Genomic DNA, 17,256 nt, shown 5'->3' on the forward strand with positions numbered 1-17,256 from the left:
CTGTAATACCTGTGATTTTCCTCACCGCCTCTATCGACACAATTTGTCAGCTATTTCTGTCCTTATTTCCTTGTTTAATCCTGATGAAGTAAAGAGTGGATCAGATCTGACAAACATGACACAATGTACCTTGCTACAACTGTGTAGTCTTCCCGAAGTTATGTCAGGATTTCATGTTACATGTCTAGGCATTTGTTAAGTTACTTTCCCTTTCGGTTTAGAACGATGTCCTTGAAATATATTTTATATCCCTGGAAGCCATTTACTGAATTGAATATAGTAGAGTTTGTTTCAGTAGTGGAGCAGCCAATTAAAAACATTCATATTTAAAAGTCTTTACCTTTTAGTTTCTCTTTGTTATTAATAACAGGACTGTTGTAATCTTTTTTTAATTGTTTTTGTCGTGTCTGTTTAATGGAAAGAGGAAGATTGTTGCATAAGAGTCATAAGAGCAGCATCAAATTTAATTTTTTTTTTCCTATGCTGCTTAAGTTATTTTAGTCTAGAATACTGGATTTTGAAAAATTTGTAGATGACTAATTCATATGAACATTGATTCTTTGTCACAGACTAATCAATCGATAGATGGATAGGTACAAACTTATTAATTAAAGAAATAGCAATCGTTGAATTGTTATGAGAGTGTTTCAAATTTTTGTTTGTAAATTAAACTTTTACCTCATTAGCATATGTCTAACTTGAGTGGAGACAAAAAAGTATTTTTGAGTATCAAGTATTACTCAGAAACATACAAGTATTTATGTATTTTTTTTTATTCAAAATAAAATAAAATTGTTAGCTTACTGCTTATCCACTAGAGAGCCTGTGAAGGAGAATGTGTTTTTTTATCTTTTTATTGATGTATTTATGTATTTATTTTTGATGTATTTATGTATTTATTTTTGATGTATTTATTTATTTATTTATGTATTAATGTATTTATTTTTGTGAATAGATTATCATGTTAGATGAGCCAACCTCTGGTATGGACCCCTCGGCTAGGAGGTTCACTTGGGATATATTACAGAAACACAGAAAGGGACGCACCATCCTCCTCACGACGCATTACATGGACGAGGCAGATCTCCTTGGAGACCGGATAGCCATCATGGCAGATGGACAACTGCAGTGTGTCGGCTCTTCCCTCTTCTTAAAGAGGAAATATGGTAAAATGATCAAGCATTGCACTTAGTTGAATTCTTAGCCTGTTCTTCTTTCACCCAGCATATCAATTAGCATGTGGACTACTTGTCAGAAGCCCCCAAAAGTTGTTGAAATTTCATTTAATTTAAAAAAAAAAAAATTAATTGATTTGTTTTTCCACAACAGTATAACTTATAATCATACACTTCATTAATGAAAAAAAATGTAATATAACATAGTTGTGATAGGAAGTCTTTTAGGCAGCCTTCAGGCTCCCATAATGAAAAGGAGGAAACAAGAATAAATCAAAGTTCACACAGGTCTAGATTTTCATAAGTTTAGCAAGTGGCTAGCATATTACTAAACCTCTCAAATATATTAGATATATAATCGCTAAATTCTATTCCAGTCTGGATTTAGCCGTTAACAAATACAGCAAACTCTGCCAGAGAGACAGACTATTAATAAGCACTGCTATAAAACTAGTTAGTTGCTGGCAAAAGTGAAGTTGGGGCTTGAAAAACTTGATGGGAATGAGTAGAATTGTGGAAAATTAAGTGGATCATTTACCGGAAAGAAATGAGTGGGAATTGGACAAGGTTTCCTATTTAGGCATATGAAACACACCAGCACTATTTTACCCTAGTCTCACTCAGCATGTGGTTGTGCTTTTGTTATTTTTTGCCTTGTAGGTGTCAGCTATCATATGAGCACCTAGCCTAGCCTACCCTTATCCTAGCCTACCCTAACCGCTCAGCATGTGGTTGCTTTTGTTTTTTATTCCTTGTAGGTGTCGGCTATCATATGAGCATAGCCAAAGCGCCCGACTGCCCCGTTGCAGAAGTTGCTTCACTTGTGAAGAGACACGTGCCAAGCTCGGTTCTCGAGAATAATGTAGGAGCGGAACTTTCTTTCATCCTGCCTCAAGAGGAGGTCGGTAAATTTGAGGCTCTCTTTGATGAGATGGAGAAGAAGAAGATTGAGCTGGGTATCGACAGTTACGGTGCATCTGTGACCACCATGGAGGAAGTATTTATCAAGTAAGTTACAAATATAATTCATGTGCATCTTCAACATTTTCAGTGACTGTACCCCCCAGTAGATATTGTTGGTTTAATTTGTAATAATCAATATATCGCCCTTTTTTACCAATCCTTTCCCTTATGTCGACAAATGTGTTGTTAATATTTGTATATACATCCGTATATTTTCCCTGTTAGGTAGTGCTGTACCCCATCATAAGCCTGCAGGTTTCTTTGAACAATACCTTTGAACATGTTTTTATTCAATTTCAAAGTTACAGTCAAAGGTATTTTGCTTATTCCCTTTATGTATCAAGCAAAAACCAGTGAATAGCAGCAACGTTCGCCTTACGTACTTCGAAGTAAACTAGTCGCAAGCATCACAGTGGTTGTAACCACCGGTTACATGACCATTGGTTATATGGCAGTATTAACCACATTGTAGTAACCCTTGGTTACATGACAAATGGTCACACAGCAGTAGTAACCATTGGTTTAAAGATAATCATAGGTCGCTTGCAAGTGGTCAAGATTTGTTTCGCTCTCGGATATTTCTCTCTCTCTCTCTGTCTTTGTTTCCCGCTATGGTTTTGATGACTCTCGAGAACCATTCGTATCTTTGCACTGCACAATCTCTGAACTCTTTCCAGCTTTAAAGTTTGTTCATACCAAATTTCTGGTCACAAATCATCTTGCTTATGAAGATTGTTCTATGTTTGTTTTGCATTAGTCTGCATTTCACAACCTCAGCGATGTGCCTTTCTATGACGTACCCGCTTCCGCAGAACTGATATGAATTCGGGAAGCGATTTGCTCAACCCTCAGTAGTTTGTTTTATTGATGTGATTTAACTCTCCCGTGTATACTTTGGACTTTTCTCTTCAGAGTGGGTGACGGTAATCGTGACACCAAAGCGTTACCTGACGGATATGGTTCGTCCACGGAGAATCAGGCGATTGAGAATAGACAGTCTGCAGCCAATGGAAGTATGTCGTATCAGGAGGAAGACCTAGAAGAACAAACGAGTAAGAAAACTGTTAGAGAGAGCTAGAGAATACACATGAGACAGCTGAGTATATTACAGCCTGTTGCTGCACACAACTAGTTCTTTCTATAAGAGTATAACAGAGACTGAGGAAAAACTGCTTATTTGTAAATGTCGAAACCTTTACTTTCCAACATTTACTGATGTGTTAAATATGGTCACTTATATCCTCCCCGAAACAAGCTTTTGTTGTGTAAAAGTAAGTTGGCCTGAAGTTTCGATCCTAGCAGGACCTTTTTGTTTTTGTTGTTAGTTTTTCTTTATCCCTATGAATTTATAATTTATATGAACTTTCTGCATAATTAATCATACCATAATCATTTCATAAGACCATTGTTTTTTTTTTGGAACTGTTCCATACATTCAATATTTGATTCATTGATGATGAAACCTTTTTTTCCCCCCTTTCTTTCCTTCCCAGATCATCTCTATGAGGAAAACCCAATCAGGAATACTGGGTTAATGCTGTACTGCCAGCAGTTTCGCGCCCTCTTCATCAAGCGCTTCCTCCACAGTTTGCGTAATTGGTTGTTGATGATATTCCAATTGTTGATTCCTATACAGTGCACTCTGGTGTCCCTTCTAGCCGCTATAATGTTTCCGGCCGTGTCGAACTCTCCGCCTTTAAGCATGAATATCTCAGTCTATGGGGACACTTACATTCCATACCAGGTAAAGTCAATAGATTATAATACGTCCACGCAATCTGATCATTGAGAAACACCAATAGCGATTTTTTAGTTCTTTGGCAAAAAATTTTCAAGCCCTGTGGTGATCTTAAGGAGCTTTCAGAATTGTAAAACAAAAGGACCTACTTTTTCATCACGGTTTCTCTACAAAATGTGGTCAATTTCTTGTATATTGTTCATAACGAAATGAAGAAAAATATTAATCCTTTCACTTCTTTTATTGAACTCGACAAGCATTTGAATTTGTGAAGTTATTATCAGAAATTAGGAGGTTCACTTCACTGTTTGATAGTTTTATGATATTGCAGTAATTTTACCAGCTGGTTTTTTTTCAAAAGATTTCTTGAGATTTGTAAGCAAAGCCGAAAAAGAAGACTGACTGGAGAATTGTAAGCTAAGTTGGGAGAGATAAACATGAAAGAGGATATTTCCTAGAAATCTATTGGTGACACACTTAATTCTATTCCATCGTTATTTGCAACCCGATCGTTATCCATTTTCAGGTGACGAATTCGTCCACTGCGATCGGTTTGGGAGAAGTTTATGCATCACAGTTTAATGGGACTCGGACCGGCACTGAATTTGTGAACACGTCATACCCAGATTTATCTATGGCCGATTTCTTGCTGGACAGAAATGAAAATACCACAGTGTCTTTCAACTTTGATAACCTAATGGCATCCACTTTCAATCTCGCGACGGGCGAAGCGGACAAAATTATGAGCGTCGCCCACTTCAACAACCAGCCGTATCATTCAGCCCCCATGTCCCTCAGTGCCGTTGACAACGCTTTTCTGAAATATTATTCAAACGACAAGTTTTCAGTGCACACAATCAACCATCCTCTGCCCCGGACTGTCAAGGAACAGGCGAGCGATCAGGTCAACAAGGGAGTGCAAACGGGATTTGCAATAGCGTACAATATGCTCTTCGGGATGTCTTTCTTAGCTGCTAGTTTCGTCGTCTTCCTCATTAAGGAGAACACTACCAAATCGAAGCACCTTCAGTTTATCAGTGGCGTCAGGTCCTCCAACTTCTGGTTGTCGGCTTACACCTGGGATCTCTTGAACTACACCATACCCTGCGTGTTATCCTGCGCCCTGTTCGCAGCTTTCAATGTGGAAGCGTTTTCTGACGACGGCAGATTCCTCTACATCTTCCTGCTGCTGTTCCTCCACGGATGGGCGATCATTCCTCTCATGTACCTGGCGTCTTTTCTCTTCACGGTTCCGTCGACCGGGTTCGTCACGATGACAATGTTCAATGTCGTGTTTGGGTCCACCACCTTCCTGGCGGTGGAAGTCCTACTTGTTCCCGAGTTGAACTTGGTGAACGTTGGCCACATCTTAGACTGGGTGTTTGTATTCTCGCCGTCGTATTTGTTGGGAAAGGCGATGGCAGATTTCTACAACAACTTTCAGATACTTTCAGTGTGTGACTCATCACCTCTTGCCAAAAAATTCTGTGAAGAAAACGAAGGTAATAATCATCACTCATATATATAATTGAAATCGTAGTGAGTTGAAAATCCAGAACGGTGAAAAATCTTCCAGCCTCCACTGGGATTCGAACCCGGGCCACCCTAACCACTAGGCTATGGACACTGATTGTATGTCCAGAGGTTCGAAACCAGTAAGGAAAATGTCGTAATTCCACTGTAGGCGTTTGTCACCTGTATCGAACAATACTAGTTCTGCTTTGGTGACATATTTACCTTACTCTAGAGATCAAACATGATGCTAACCAACTCGAAATAATTTCTGATTCCTAAAGCCGGATCTCAAAAGAGATACTTTGAACAGACTTTGTTAATGAAATAAAGGTAAACTACAAAGGCAATATATAAATTTAGATGTATATGTATATGGTGATGTTGTGTATGTAAGTACAAGAACCCTATTGTGTCCTGTGAAGTTCAATGGTCATTTGAGGTGGAGAGAAGCCAGTGAATGAGTACAAGAACCTTGCTGATCATGTGGATTTAGCAGCACTTAAAACAAAACATGATCTTGTGTCTGCAGTGTTCAATTAGGTATTTCACTGGAAATGTGACAGGAATTACTGAACTTATTGGCTTGTGCTTTATAGTGAGGGGGGGGGGAGTGGGCAGGGAGGTGAGGAGGAGCGAGATTAGGAGGGAGGTGGTTGATGCGGTGGAGGTGAGAGATATGGTAAATTGCACATAGTATCCTGCAGACTTCCATGTCATTATGGACAACATCTCTACGGTAAGCAATATTTGCTGAATCCATGTTTTGGTTTTGTTTTCCAGATTTAAAATTCCAAGAGAACTACCTGGCCTGGGAGTATCCCGGGATCGGCCGATCAGTGGTCTTTCTATTCGCCGAAGGATTTATCTACTTCGGTATCGTCCTCCTTGTAGAGATGGGAGTATTCAGAAAGATGAAATATCTATGGAAGGGGAGAAAAAATAAGAAACCATCACAGTATGAACCAGTTAACAATGCTGAAGAGGTAGGGATGTCTAGTCAGTTTGCTCTTACTATGTTGCCTCCTTTCTTCTACCTTGTACCTCTCTATCTCCTTTCCACTTAGTCCCCCCACCCCCCCCCCCCAACGGCAGCAGCTTTTTTTCACCATCTCACTTGTTGTTAAGAATCAAGCATGTAGGCGGCATATAGTACAGAATTTAACCAACTCACTTGCATATCAGGCCTAGAATTCTCACTGAAATTGTCATTGAATTACAGCACACACCAGTCTTATTATTGTCGGCTTATGGTAGCAGATCATTAATTACATTTATGGATAATAGTAAGTAGTAATCCGGGACTTATACTAAGTAAAAACTCATGACAATTGTGCCCCAAATTGTCACGTGTTTATCTTCTTATTGTTTACTGAATGGCTGACAGAAAAATGCAACTGCGTTTTTATGTTACAGGTAAACGAGATCCAATGGCATTCAGCTAGTATATAGCCTAAATTTCGAGGCCTGCACATGTTTTCAATTAAATATGAGATAAATTACCTATTTGCTGAGAGAGCATCATTTCCTTTTATGGTGTTTTTCACAGCAATAATATATATAAACATATACTTGGAGCGTAAATCAGTACAACATAGTTGTGAAAGGAAGTGTTCTGGGAAGCCTTCCCTCCTTAACAAAGTAGAACACTACCGTAAAAGGGAAGAATTGAAAGAAACAGCAACATAAAACAAAACCAAAAAATTTCATGTACCTAACTGCAATAACTTACAGAAAATTATTTAGAAAAAATAAGACATTACTATAACATAATTTGAAATTGATATAATAATAAACCAGATAATAATTTATATTTGGGGCTAAAATGTCTAATATTCTGTGGTATCGTTTTTCATGACCCTTTCCTTAAAAGATGGTCGATTGAGATATATTTAGGTATAATTGCCTTTCTTCTTCAACACCCCTCGTGCCCCTCCCCCCCGCCCCTGCCCCCTTTGGTTTCAATTTGATATTGATATGCTTTTTCTTACCCGTCTCTTCCCCTTTTAGGAGGATGAGGATGTCTGAACAGAGAGAACAATTTCAGAGATCTGCCCCATCCCCTCCCCACCCCCACCCCCTTTGCTTTTTATTCATTCCGTTCAAGATGTTGACAGTGTTCCATATAAGATATTGATATGCTTTCTCTTACCCGTCTCTTCCTCTTTCAGGAGGATGAGGATGTCCGAACGGAGAGAGAACAAATCGAGAGATCTCCCCTGGAGCGGTTGTCTCGATCGTTTGTACTCGTCCTTAAAGGTCTTCGCAAGGTCTACCCAGGTAGAGGAGGGAGAGCTCCTGTTGTGGCCGTTGAAGGCTCCACACTCGGCGTACCGTCGAAGGAGTGCTTCGGTCTGCTGGGAGTAAACGGTGCGGGTAAGACGACAACCTTCAAGATGCTGACAGGGGACGAGGCGCTGAGCGAAGGGGACGCCTACGTAGAAGGGTTTAGCGTCAAGAGCGATACAAGGAAGGTAAAACACTCTCTTGAAGTTTGTGTTTTTGCAAAAGTTAGGACAGATTGTTTATCTATTTGTTTTTTTTATTCCTAGAAATTTTGGCTGAAGGTAACGTTTTTTTTCAATATGTGTAGCTTCATAATATTTGAATGACTGTCTATGTTTGCATCGCATGTTGGTCACTGAGGTTAGAGCTGTCAAGGGTGAAAAGATGATAGAGAATTATTTAAACCTCGTGTGTGTAAATCATGTAGAGTACTTAGTACTTATATCAACAAGGGTGGATGGAAGTGCAATGGAAGCTCCCCTCCTAACTTGGCCGAATGAGACCAGTGTAGGTCAGTATATTGTCCTCTCTGTAAAGTTATGCTGCAAGAGTCATTCACAGCAGGTTTTTGTGTTAATATTGATAAAAACATTTGGATGCTTGGATTCTAAACTGCTGTGTAGTGAGAAATCTTGACTATTTATTGTGTATCCTCTATTTAATATATTTTGAGTGAATTTTAACATTTTTTGGGGAAAGTGTTCACTATGCTCTTTGCATATAAACAATATGGATAAGAAACATGTCTGGTTGATGAAATGTTAAGAATGTGATGAAATTGTACAAATCACTCGCTCGTTAACATTCAGTTGAGCAGTGGTGTCTTTTGTGCAATCTTACTCTGAATATATGTCAGATTGGTAAAATTGTACACCAAGTGCAAAAGTTGCTCTAATTTCATGAAATGGTTACCCTGTTGTCGCTGAATTCTCGGTTCCTACTGACGTGAATTCACCTTCTCTGACTTAAATTGGAATATAGATATGGTTAAAGATAGGTAGAATAAGAAGAATTGGAAAAAGGAACTTCTTGAGTAACCACGACAGAAGTTCTCAACAGGCAGTCTGCGGGTCAACTTTGGTGCATAAGAAAGTTAAAATGCAAATTGTCCAGAATCTTGCACTAGTCTGTTATGCAGGCGTTAACGAAGGCAGGGATCAAAGATAACTTGTATTATTCAGTATCCTCAAAGCTCTCTAATATTCATTTTTAAGTGAACCGCTCCCTGTTTGACTGAATACACTCGCTTTGAAAATTGGCTCCTACGCCCTCACCACAGTACACAGTAAGCTGCCATTAATTACGTAATACGCTTTTTCAGGCTTGGGCATCCTGTTGGCTACCCTGTACATTACTTATACTAGGTATGGTGAGATTTTTGTTTGTTTTAGAGTTTTGTTTCCATCCACTTTATTTTTCTCTCTGGTCCTGTTAGATAAAATTAATTTGAGGAGCCTAAAATTGGGATGGTCGATGTATTAAATGTACTTTAAACGGTTGTTTTGACAGGTGCAACAGCGGATAGGATACTGCCCTCAATTTGATGGTTTGGTGGACCAACTGACAGGGAGGGAAACTCTCTTCATGTATGCACGTTTAAGAGGCGTCCCAGAGAAGAGGATCGCCCTCAAGGTGGACTGTTTACTGAGAGTATTTAACATGGAGGAACATGCTGATAAACAGGCTAAGGCATACAGGTAAATTACACCATGAATAAAACATTAACAGCAACTGAATATTCATAGAAGTAAAATCTGCACTATTTTAAATTGAGATAGTTTGAACCAGTATGGAAGGTTGTAGTTCAGAAGCAATCTGCCCTCCTTTCTAATATTATATTACACTGTTTATTGAACTTGTTTATTTATTCAGTGGTGGAAACAAGAGGAAGTTAAGTACAGCTGTAGCTTTGATTGGTGATCCACCCCTAGTCTTATTGGACGAGCCCACTACCGGGATGGACCCTGTCACCAGGAGGTTACTATGGAAGGCCCTTTGTGAAATAAGGAATGCTGGGCGATCAATAGTACTAACGTCTCATAGGTTTGTGAATTACCTTGGCATTCTTAATTCTTATATAACTTTCAATTTTACATTTATAATCATTTCCCAGTGGGGATCTTCAGGCATGCCTTAAATTAACAGACGGCGCTCTCATATCGGTCCGATCTAGTTCCACGAAACTCGACAAGCTGCAGTCTCCGAAATCATTGAGAATGCCTTTGAGGAACCTCTGACGGACACTTCTGGGCAAAGTACCTAATTGACCTATAGTGTGACATTACTCAAGCTAACATATGGTTTTTAACACTCATAACAAGTACATATCGTCTGGCTACTTTTCACAGGTCTGATAATCGACCAGTCAGAAAGCTTCTTTGACCTACTCTCAATCATGTCCGGTAATCTAAGTTTCAGCTTTGAGCATCGTTAAACATTTTATCAAAGTCTCTGGAATATACTGGACTTATGCCTGCTATTCCTACTTGATCACTGGTGGTATATACAATTTCATTTTGTAAATAATGAAAAACAAGCTTTTTTGAAACACAATTTTCTCGACCAGCATGTAGATTAAGATCTACGAGATCAAGTCAACGGTATGGATCATACCAAAGTAGGACTGACATAATGGCACCCTCGGTAAAAAACATTGAAGATCCCCATATGGCATTTAAATTTTATGAATATAAGGTTATCAAATTATTCAAAGTTAAAATATCATTGCTTCATTCATAAATTGCCGGAGGGATTGTGTAAGCCAGTGGCGTTTGATAGCAGAAGAGCTTGTTTGAATGACAACCAGATTACAAAATATTTGATAGATTATAGTTGGAATGAATACCCAAGGTTTGTAATGTTGACAGGAATTATATTCATAAATGTTTATCAAAGTCTTATTATAAATGACAGTAAACATCTTATAGTCATAGATATCACCATTCTTTTTCTTTTTTGTTGTTGCTAGTTTTTGATATCATTTTATTCAGTAGATATTACACACTATTTTAGATAGTATCTGTTTTTAGTTCTATTTTAGTATTTGTCTAAAGCCATGGCATTCAAACTGTTGTGCGAACAATGGTGCTTGGTTTCGAAATCGTGTTACATATTTGCAACTTGTGGTTTTATAATAATAGATTTGCAACATTTTCCATAAATATCCAAAAATTGTTTTTTTACCTTCCAAAATTTTTTAGCACTCCTAAGCAGGATCAAGACCCCCACTTTGAATACCAGTGTGTCAATCACCGACCCGTGTAATTTTAACTAATGCTGATTTTAAGTACGTAGTTTAATATGAAAATAGATCAACCCGTTACTTTCCAGCATATATGATATATGTGTTAATTTTTAAAGTTCGCAATTTCTTTTTGTGTTTGATAAAATTAATGAACTCAGCATCCTTTCCAAATAGACTGTTGTTCTGTCTGTCAAGTCATCTGTGTTTAATAATGACTATATTTTGGTTTAAAGTTTGCCATTTTCCTTGATTCCACCAGCATGGAGGAATGTGAAGCTCTCTGTACCAGACTGGCCATCATGGTGAACGGGATAGTCAAATGCCTCGGTAGTACGCAGCATCTCAAGAGCAGGTTCGGCGAGGGATTCACTCTCTTGATTAAGGCCTCACCCGGCCCAGACGGTCAGCCACGGGACATGCAACATATAAAGGACTTTATTACTCGAGAGTTTAGAGGTAAGCCAAAACAGCGAAGATGTGTTAGGCGAGACGCCTTATAGGAAGTAACCACCCAGTTGGGACAATTTTTTCTGTACTTAAGTGTTATTTCCTGCTTTCAGAGCACTCCTATTGTCAGTACAGGCAGTATGAATATCATGTTTCTATCAGATCAAGGTTAGGACCTGTTTGTACTGTCAGTACCAGTGCTTTGAGAGCATGATATTGGAGTAGAGTTTAGAGTGGTATGAGCATTAGGAAATTGTCCCAACTGGCTGAAGAACACAACATTTTATCAAACATAGGCCAAAGACTCAACAAAAAATATTTAAGTGACTTCACAGATCATGAATATGCATGAAACTTCATTAGACAATAGAAGCTTAAAATTAGACTGCTACTCTACTTCAGTACCTGGCCCCATCACCCCCCACCACCCGCAACAACCCTTCACTCTCCTGTTTGCAAAATCCTCTATATATTATTTATTTTAGTCGTTTATATTTGTAAGTGACTGGCATATGGAGCTACATGCAGTAGAAAGCTGTAAGAAACATTTAGATCCCTCTTTAATTTTTTATGATGGAATATGAAGATCTGACCTTTTCTCTCATACCTTTCTGATTTCAAACATGGTCTGTATCTGTTTTAATTATGGTTTTCTGTAGGATGCCAGTTGAAGGATGAACACCAAGGCATGGTCCATTACCATATAACAGACACCAGTATAGCATGGGCCACCATCTTTGGTACTCTGGAGAGAGCCAAGGATCAGTACGGCATCCAGGATTACTCTGTCAGTCAAACCAGCCTGGAACAAGTCTTTCTTAATTTTGCCCGGATGCAACGGGAAGAGGACGAAGCGCCTATTGCATAGCGCCCTTGCTAAGCTTTACAATGTTCATTGCTTCTTATGATGGATCATTTTTCCCTCACCGTCGAGTGACTTCAATTGTCCAGTTTCATTTTGTCTTGACACATATTGGACGCATCGATCTGTGGAAGCGGTCACTACCTCCCTGTTGACCTGGGAATCTTGGCGGTCACTCATCATTCTATAATGACTCCTTACCCTCAATCTCTTTCATTTAAATGGATACATGCAGTGATGGATTGTATGTACCAATCGTTCAGAAATCATATGAATATTAGATTCAGTTAGCTGGAGTTAATTGATAATAGAGATATATTAAAAATTAAGGTACTAAATTCTTTTTTTCTACTGTAGAGTTTTATAGTTATATACTGGGCAATAACCTGATAAATTATTTTGATCTTAAAAATGACTCTTTATAGCAAGAGGCGTGCAGTGGGGTTTGGACACGAAGTTGAGACCTAGGGCTGCTGGGAAACATTACCCCAAATCTACATCTACAACAACTAAAGATGTACAAACTCTTTTCACACACTTTGTGTGTCTTTAAATGGGCAGCAACATATGATATATTTTACATGTTATTCATCTGTTAAGTCAAAAAGTGTCATCGGAGCAGGAGCTTTGCAAACTCTCCAGATTTTACATATTTCAGATCTTTCCTCACTGTCGTCTAAATAAGTTCTGTCGGGCCCACCAGTATGTTTCTTAACATCTGTTCTAACGGGCTGAAATAAACTTTCTCGAGGGCCACAATCGGCCTTTAGGCGGCACTTGAACCTGCATGTGCTTCAAAGCAACAAATTCAGATTGCTGTTGTGCCCTTTAAAATCCCTGTTGTGCCCTTCAGAGTTGCTGTTGTGCCCTTCAAAATCGCTGTTGTGCCCTTCAAGTTTGCCATCATGCAGAATAAAAGTTTCATGATTATGAATGGTGAACATGACACTTGTTTTGGCCTTTCAAAGTCTTTAACATAATTTTGCTAACTGTCGATCGTGGTGTTTTACCCGTACAAGCTTTGGTTGGGTGACAAGTAGCAGCTTGGATGAATACTATGTTATTTTAGACATTTTAAGCAGTCGAATATGCAAATGAGAAGAGTCATGTGCAAATGAGAAGAGTCACATATGTAAATGAGAAAAGTCACATATGTAAATGAGACTGACCCCTTACCTCCCTGATGTTAGATATAATTGCTCCAAAATGAACTGTTTATTTGATTTGAAGATGTGGAGTTCAAAGTTATGAATGTAGTTATTCCTGAAATATCTCTGAAAGCCCTTATTAGTTACTCAGACACTGACTGTAATGCAATAATAGTCGTTTTAATTAAACATACATTTCTCTTGTTTAACCCAAAATTTGCCACAAAATACGGAGGAAATATCATCACCAGAGATCTTTTTTTATTTTCTTGAATGACGAAAAATGAAGACATTCATAAACACAATGGTAAATTTGTTATTTAAATTTCTACAGGCTTTTGTCAAGATTGCAATGTTTAACAGTTGATGTGTCATCTACGAGAAGCAAACTTAAAGTTATGCTGCCGAGATGCACTTCAAAAAGATAGTCTTTCGTTTTCCTTTCAAAATGCCAATATGTTGACATTCAGTGACATTTTGTGAATTACACGACTGAGTGAATGTTGAAGCCCTACGCAAATCCATCATGAACACAATATAGTAAAAATAAAGCAAAATGAACCGCTTTTTAATTTTTTTTTTTAAATCAGTTTGCAACTATGACTAAGCACCATTACATGTTTGCCTCAAACTCACTCTTTGTTGTACAAAAGTTGCAACTATCAATATCTCAAAAGTGGTATGTAGGAATTAAATGATAATTTCATAAGAATGCTTCGATTATGTTCATCTTTTATCCTTGGCAAACAAATGTATCTCTGGGATGTACTTTCAATTTTGAGAGCATCCTGTCTCTTAAGCAGCTTGAGTAGGTTTATAACGGGGATGAAAAAGAAGCATTTTTCAAACCTGCTACAAGTTAATTGAATTTGATGAAGTCTATACATTGTCCTTGACTGGATCGTGTGTCATAACTGGTTCTGCTCTCATATATAAGCATAGACATAGAGATAAGTTTGGGCCTGCAATATCAATGTGATCTCCCATTGCTACCTGTCTGTTATTAAAATATGCTGGTTGATGTAACATTATCAGCGTTTAGCTGAAACATCAGCGTTTAGCTGACACTTGATTTAGTTTGTGCCATCTTTTGCAATTTAAAAGTGTCTTTGATGAAGGTTAACATTGTATAGATATACAAGCAGAAGGATAGTATTCATATATAAAGAGTGCTTTCTTTATTACGAGGAAATATATTAAACCATATTATTTGCTATTCGATAAAGTATTAAGCAATAACTATGCAATTCATAGAAGGGAGAGGTATACATGGTAAAAGTTTCAGACACTTATGTATGGCATAAACATAGATATGTTTGTGAAATTATTTTTGCAATATTTCAAATACAATGATGGGAGGGGGCTTTCAGTTGGGTGCAAAAAAAAAAAGGTTTTTATTACATGAAATCAAACTTTACAAATTTTATGTCATCAGTAATAAATAAATATGAATTTCCTTTGCTTTTCATAATATACATATATCTTGCCTTGCCATTGTGAAGTATGATATTATAAAGCAGGGCTATAAAGATTTTTTACAAAGTTTGTGAATTTGAAGAATGTGTATCTTATTGGGTTTCGATAATTCTGTGAACCATGTATTTAAATTTCATGCTAATTTGAATTTGCATATGGTTGACTATTCATCTTCCAGAGGAAGGAGATGATCTAACACTCTTCCAAAGATGAAGTAAGATATTTAAAGTAAAGGACAATGGCCCATCTGTAATGAAAACAAGCAAAGGCTACCAAACAAATTATTTTTAAGACTGTTGTTTGAAGCTTTAATGATATAGCTATGTCGTAACGTTTATGCTAGAGCATAACGTTTAAACATCAGGTTAAGGACAATGGCCATCTCTTAATGACAACAAGCAAAGGCTACCAAACAAATTATTTTTAAGACTGTTGTTTGAAGCTTTAATGATATAGCTATTTCGTAACGTTTATGCTAGAGTATAAAGGTTAAACATTAGGTAAAGGACAATGGCCCATCCCTTTATGACAACAAGCAAAGGCTACCAAACAAATTATTTTTAGGACTGCTGTTTGAAGCTTTAATGATATAGCTATTTTGTAACGTTTATGCTAGAGTATAAAGGTTAAACATTAGGTAAAGGACAATGGCCCATCTGTAATGACAACAAGCAAAGGCTACCAAACAAATTATTTTTAAGACTGTTGTTTGAAGCTTTAATGATATAACTATTTTGTAACGTTTATGCTAGAGTATAAAGTTTAAAGATCAGGTAAAGGACAATGGCCCATCTCTTAATGACAACAAGCAAAAGCTACCAAACAAATTATTTTTAAGACTGTTGTTTGCAGCTTCAATGATATAGCTTTTTCGTAACATTTATGCTAGAGTATAAACTTTAAACATGTCCCAAGATTTGGCATTTGCTTTCCTCTTTGTTTTGATTTTTTTTTTAATTATGCTAGTGTCATCATTGCTTTGATAACTTAATTTTAATCAGTAGAAATTTATTATTGGGATTTTTATGCATTCATCATTACTTTTTAATGTAAAAACTTCCAATCTGTAACATACATGAAGAAGCAAGATCTATGGCCTGTGTTCTTATGCATGGTTTACTTTTCCTACTACCCTTTCTTTAAGTTGTGGTCTGTTTCATATTCAGTGTTTTGAACGGAATAAATCTTTTTGTTACGTCTCTTGTATTTTAACACATGTTTTTTTTTTCTTTCTTTACATAGAAAGTAGCTATATAAGTTTAAGCATAGCTATTATATTTCATATCTGTTATATGTGACTGCTAGTTATCTATAAGAAGGATTCAAACACTCAAGATTAACCAACAGTCACGAACATGAAAGAAGAGACGGGAAAGGAGAATTTGTTCTGTTGAACTATAATTAAAACAAACATTACATTATTAAACACATTTCAAATTAATTTCAATTACTTGCAATAGAATTAAGTCTCTGAGAGCAGGGCGTGGTTCCTGGTAGGTCGGCGAAAGATCTTCTGTAGAGTTGGCTAGTCAGGTCTTCGGTTTTGAAATTGACCAATATAAATAATTTGTAGAAAATTTCCTTGTAAGAACATATGAAAAGGTTCCAAGTAAAAGTTATGCACAACATAGTCCAAATCAAGAATATCCAAATGAACGAGAATATCCTCCAGGTAAATGGATTGAAGGAAAGTAAGTTCAACTAGTGAGAGAGATAAATCAGCATAGGCACTTTTAAGAAAAGGCACCCAGGAAAGAACCTGGGCACGAAAAATCAAACAACCGAACAACTGATCCGCTCTCACCCCAGTCCCCTTGCATCAAGACTGTGACTGTGCTCATCGTCGGGTGTATATCACCATTTCCCTCAAAAGGGAACATATACTATACACATGATCTTAGCCAAAAGGCCGAGAAGCAGATCATGAAAAGATAGGCAACATGTGTAGTAAAGAGAAGACACCCTTCTTGTTGGGTGGGGGGGGGGGGGGTTAATAGAACCCAATTTAATTAAAGTACTGCCAAAGAGGAGCTAGTACTGCGTAGCGACTACGTACCACTTTAATTGTATGAACACATTCCTAAGGTTTACACAATGAAATAAACTTAACTATGTATGTTGTATAAATGTTTTAATACATTCCTAAGGTACACAATTAAACTACGTACGACAGATGTATAATCCTTGAAAAGAATGCACAGACCTCATAACAATATCTCACATGTGATGAATACTATGTAAAATTGTTTCCACCAATAATGTAAGTTTTAGGAAACTTAACCTTTCCAATTTTTTAAACTGTCTTAATTACTAAGTACAGAAAGCATTCGTGCTTCAATCAATCAGTCAGAAATATTTATATAGCGCCAAAATCAACAAAAGTTGTCCAGTGGCGCTATGAGACA

The 17,256-nt window shown here is 37.4% G+C and overlaps 1 protein-coding gene across 2 annotated transcripts in view; it reads left to right on the top strand.

The window, feature by feature from the left end:
* Positions 1-16,063, top strand: part of LOC139959679 (phospholipid-transporting ATPase ABCA3-like) — a 37,805-nt gene extending 21,742 nt beyond the window's left edge. For both annotated transcript variants that reach the window (XM_071957473.1, XM_071957474.1), the window contains 11 exons: positions 956-1,166; positions 1,934-2,183; positions 3,051-3,190; positions 3,632-3,882; positions 4,403-5,378; positions 6,172-6,374; positions 7,560-7,862; positions 9,184-9,371; positions 9,547-9,717; positions 11,178-11,374; positions 12,025-16,063. In XM_071957473.1, the coding sequence (XP_071813574.1) occupies positions 956-1,166; positions 1,934-2,183; positions 3,051-3,190; positions 3,632-3,882; positions 4,403-5,378; positions 6,172-6,374; positions 7,560-7,862; positions 9,184-9,371; positions 9,547-9,717; positions 11,178-11,374; positions 12,025-12,233 (3,099 nt within the window). In that variant the 3' untranslated portion in view covers positions 12,234-16,063. The remainder of the gene's footprint in view (positions 1-955; positions 1,167-1,933; positions 2,184-3,050; positions 3,191-3,631; positions 3,883-4,402; positions 5,379-6,171; positions 6,375-7,559; positions 7,863-9,183; positions 9,372-9,546; positions 9,718-11,177; positions 11,375-12,024) is intronic.
* Positions 16,064-17,256: the final 1,193 nt, after the last annotated feature.

The sequence above is a fragment of the Apostichopus japonicus genome, chromosome 19 (assembly GCF_037975245.1).
Source record: "Apostichopus japonicus isolate 1M-3 chromosome 19, ASM3797524v1, whole genome shotgun sequence".
NCBI classification, from domain to species: domain Eukaryota; kingdom Metazoa; phylum Echinodermata; class Holothuroidea; order Aspidochirotida; family Stichopodidae; genus Apostichopus; species Apostichopus japonicus.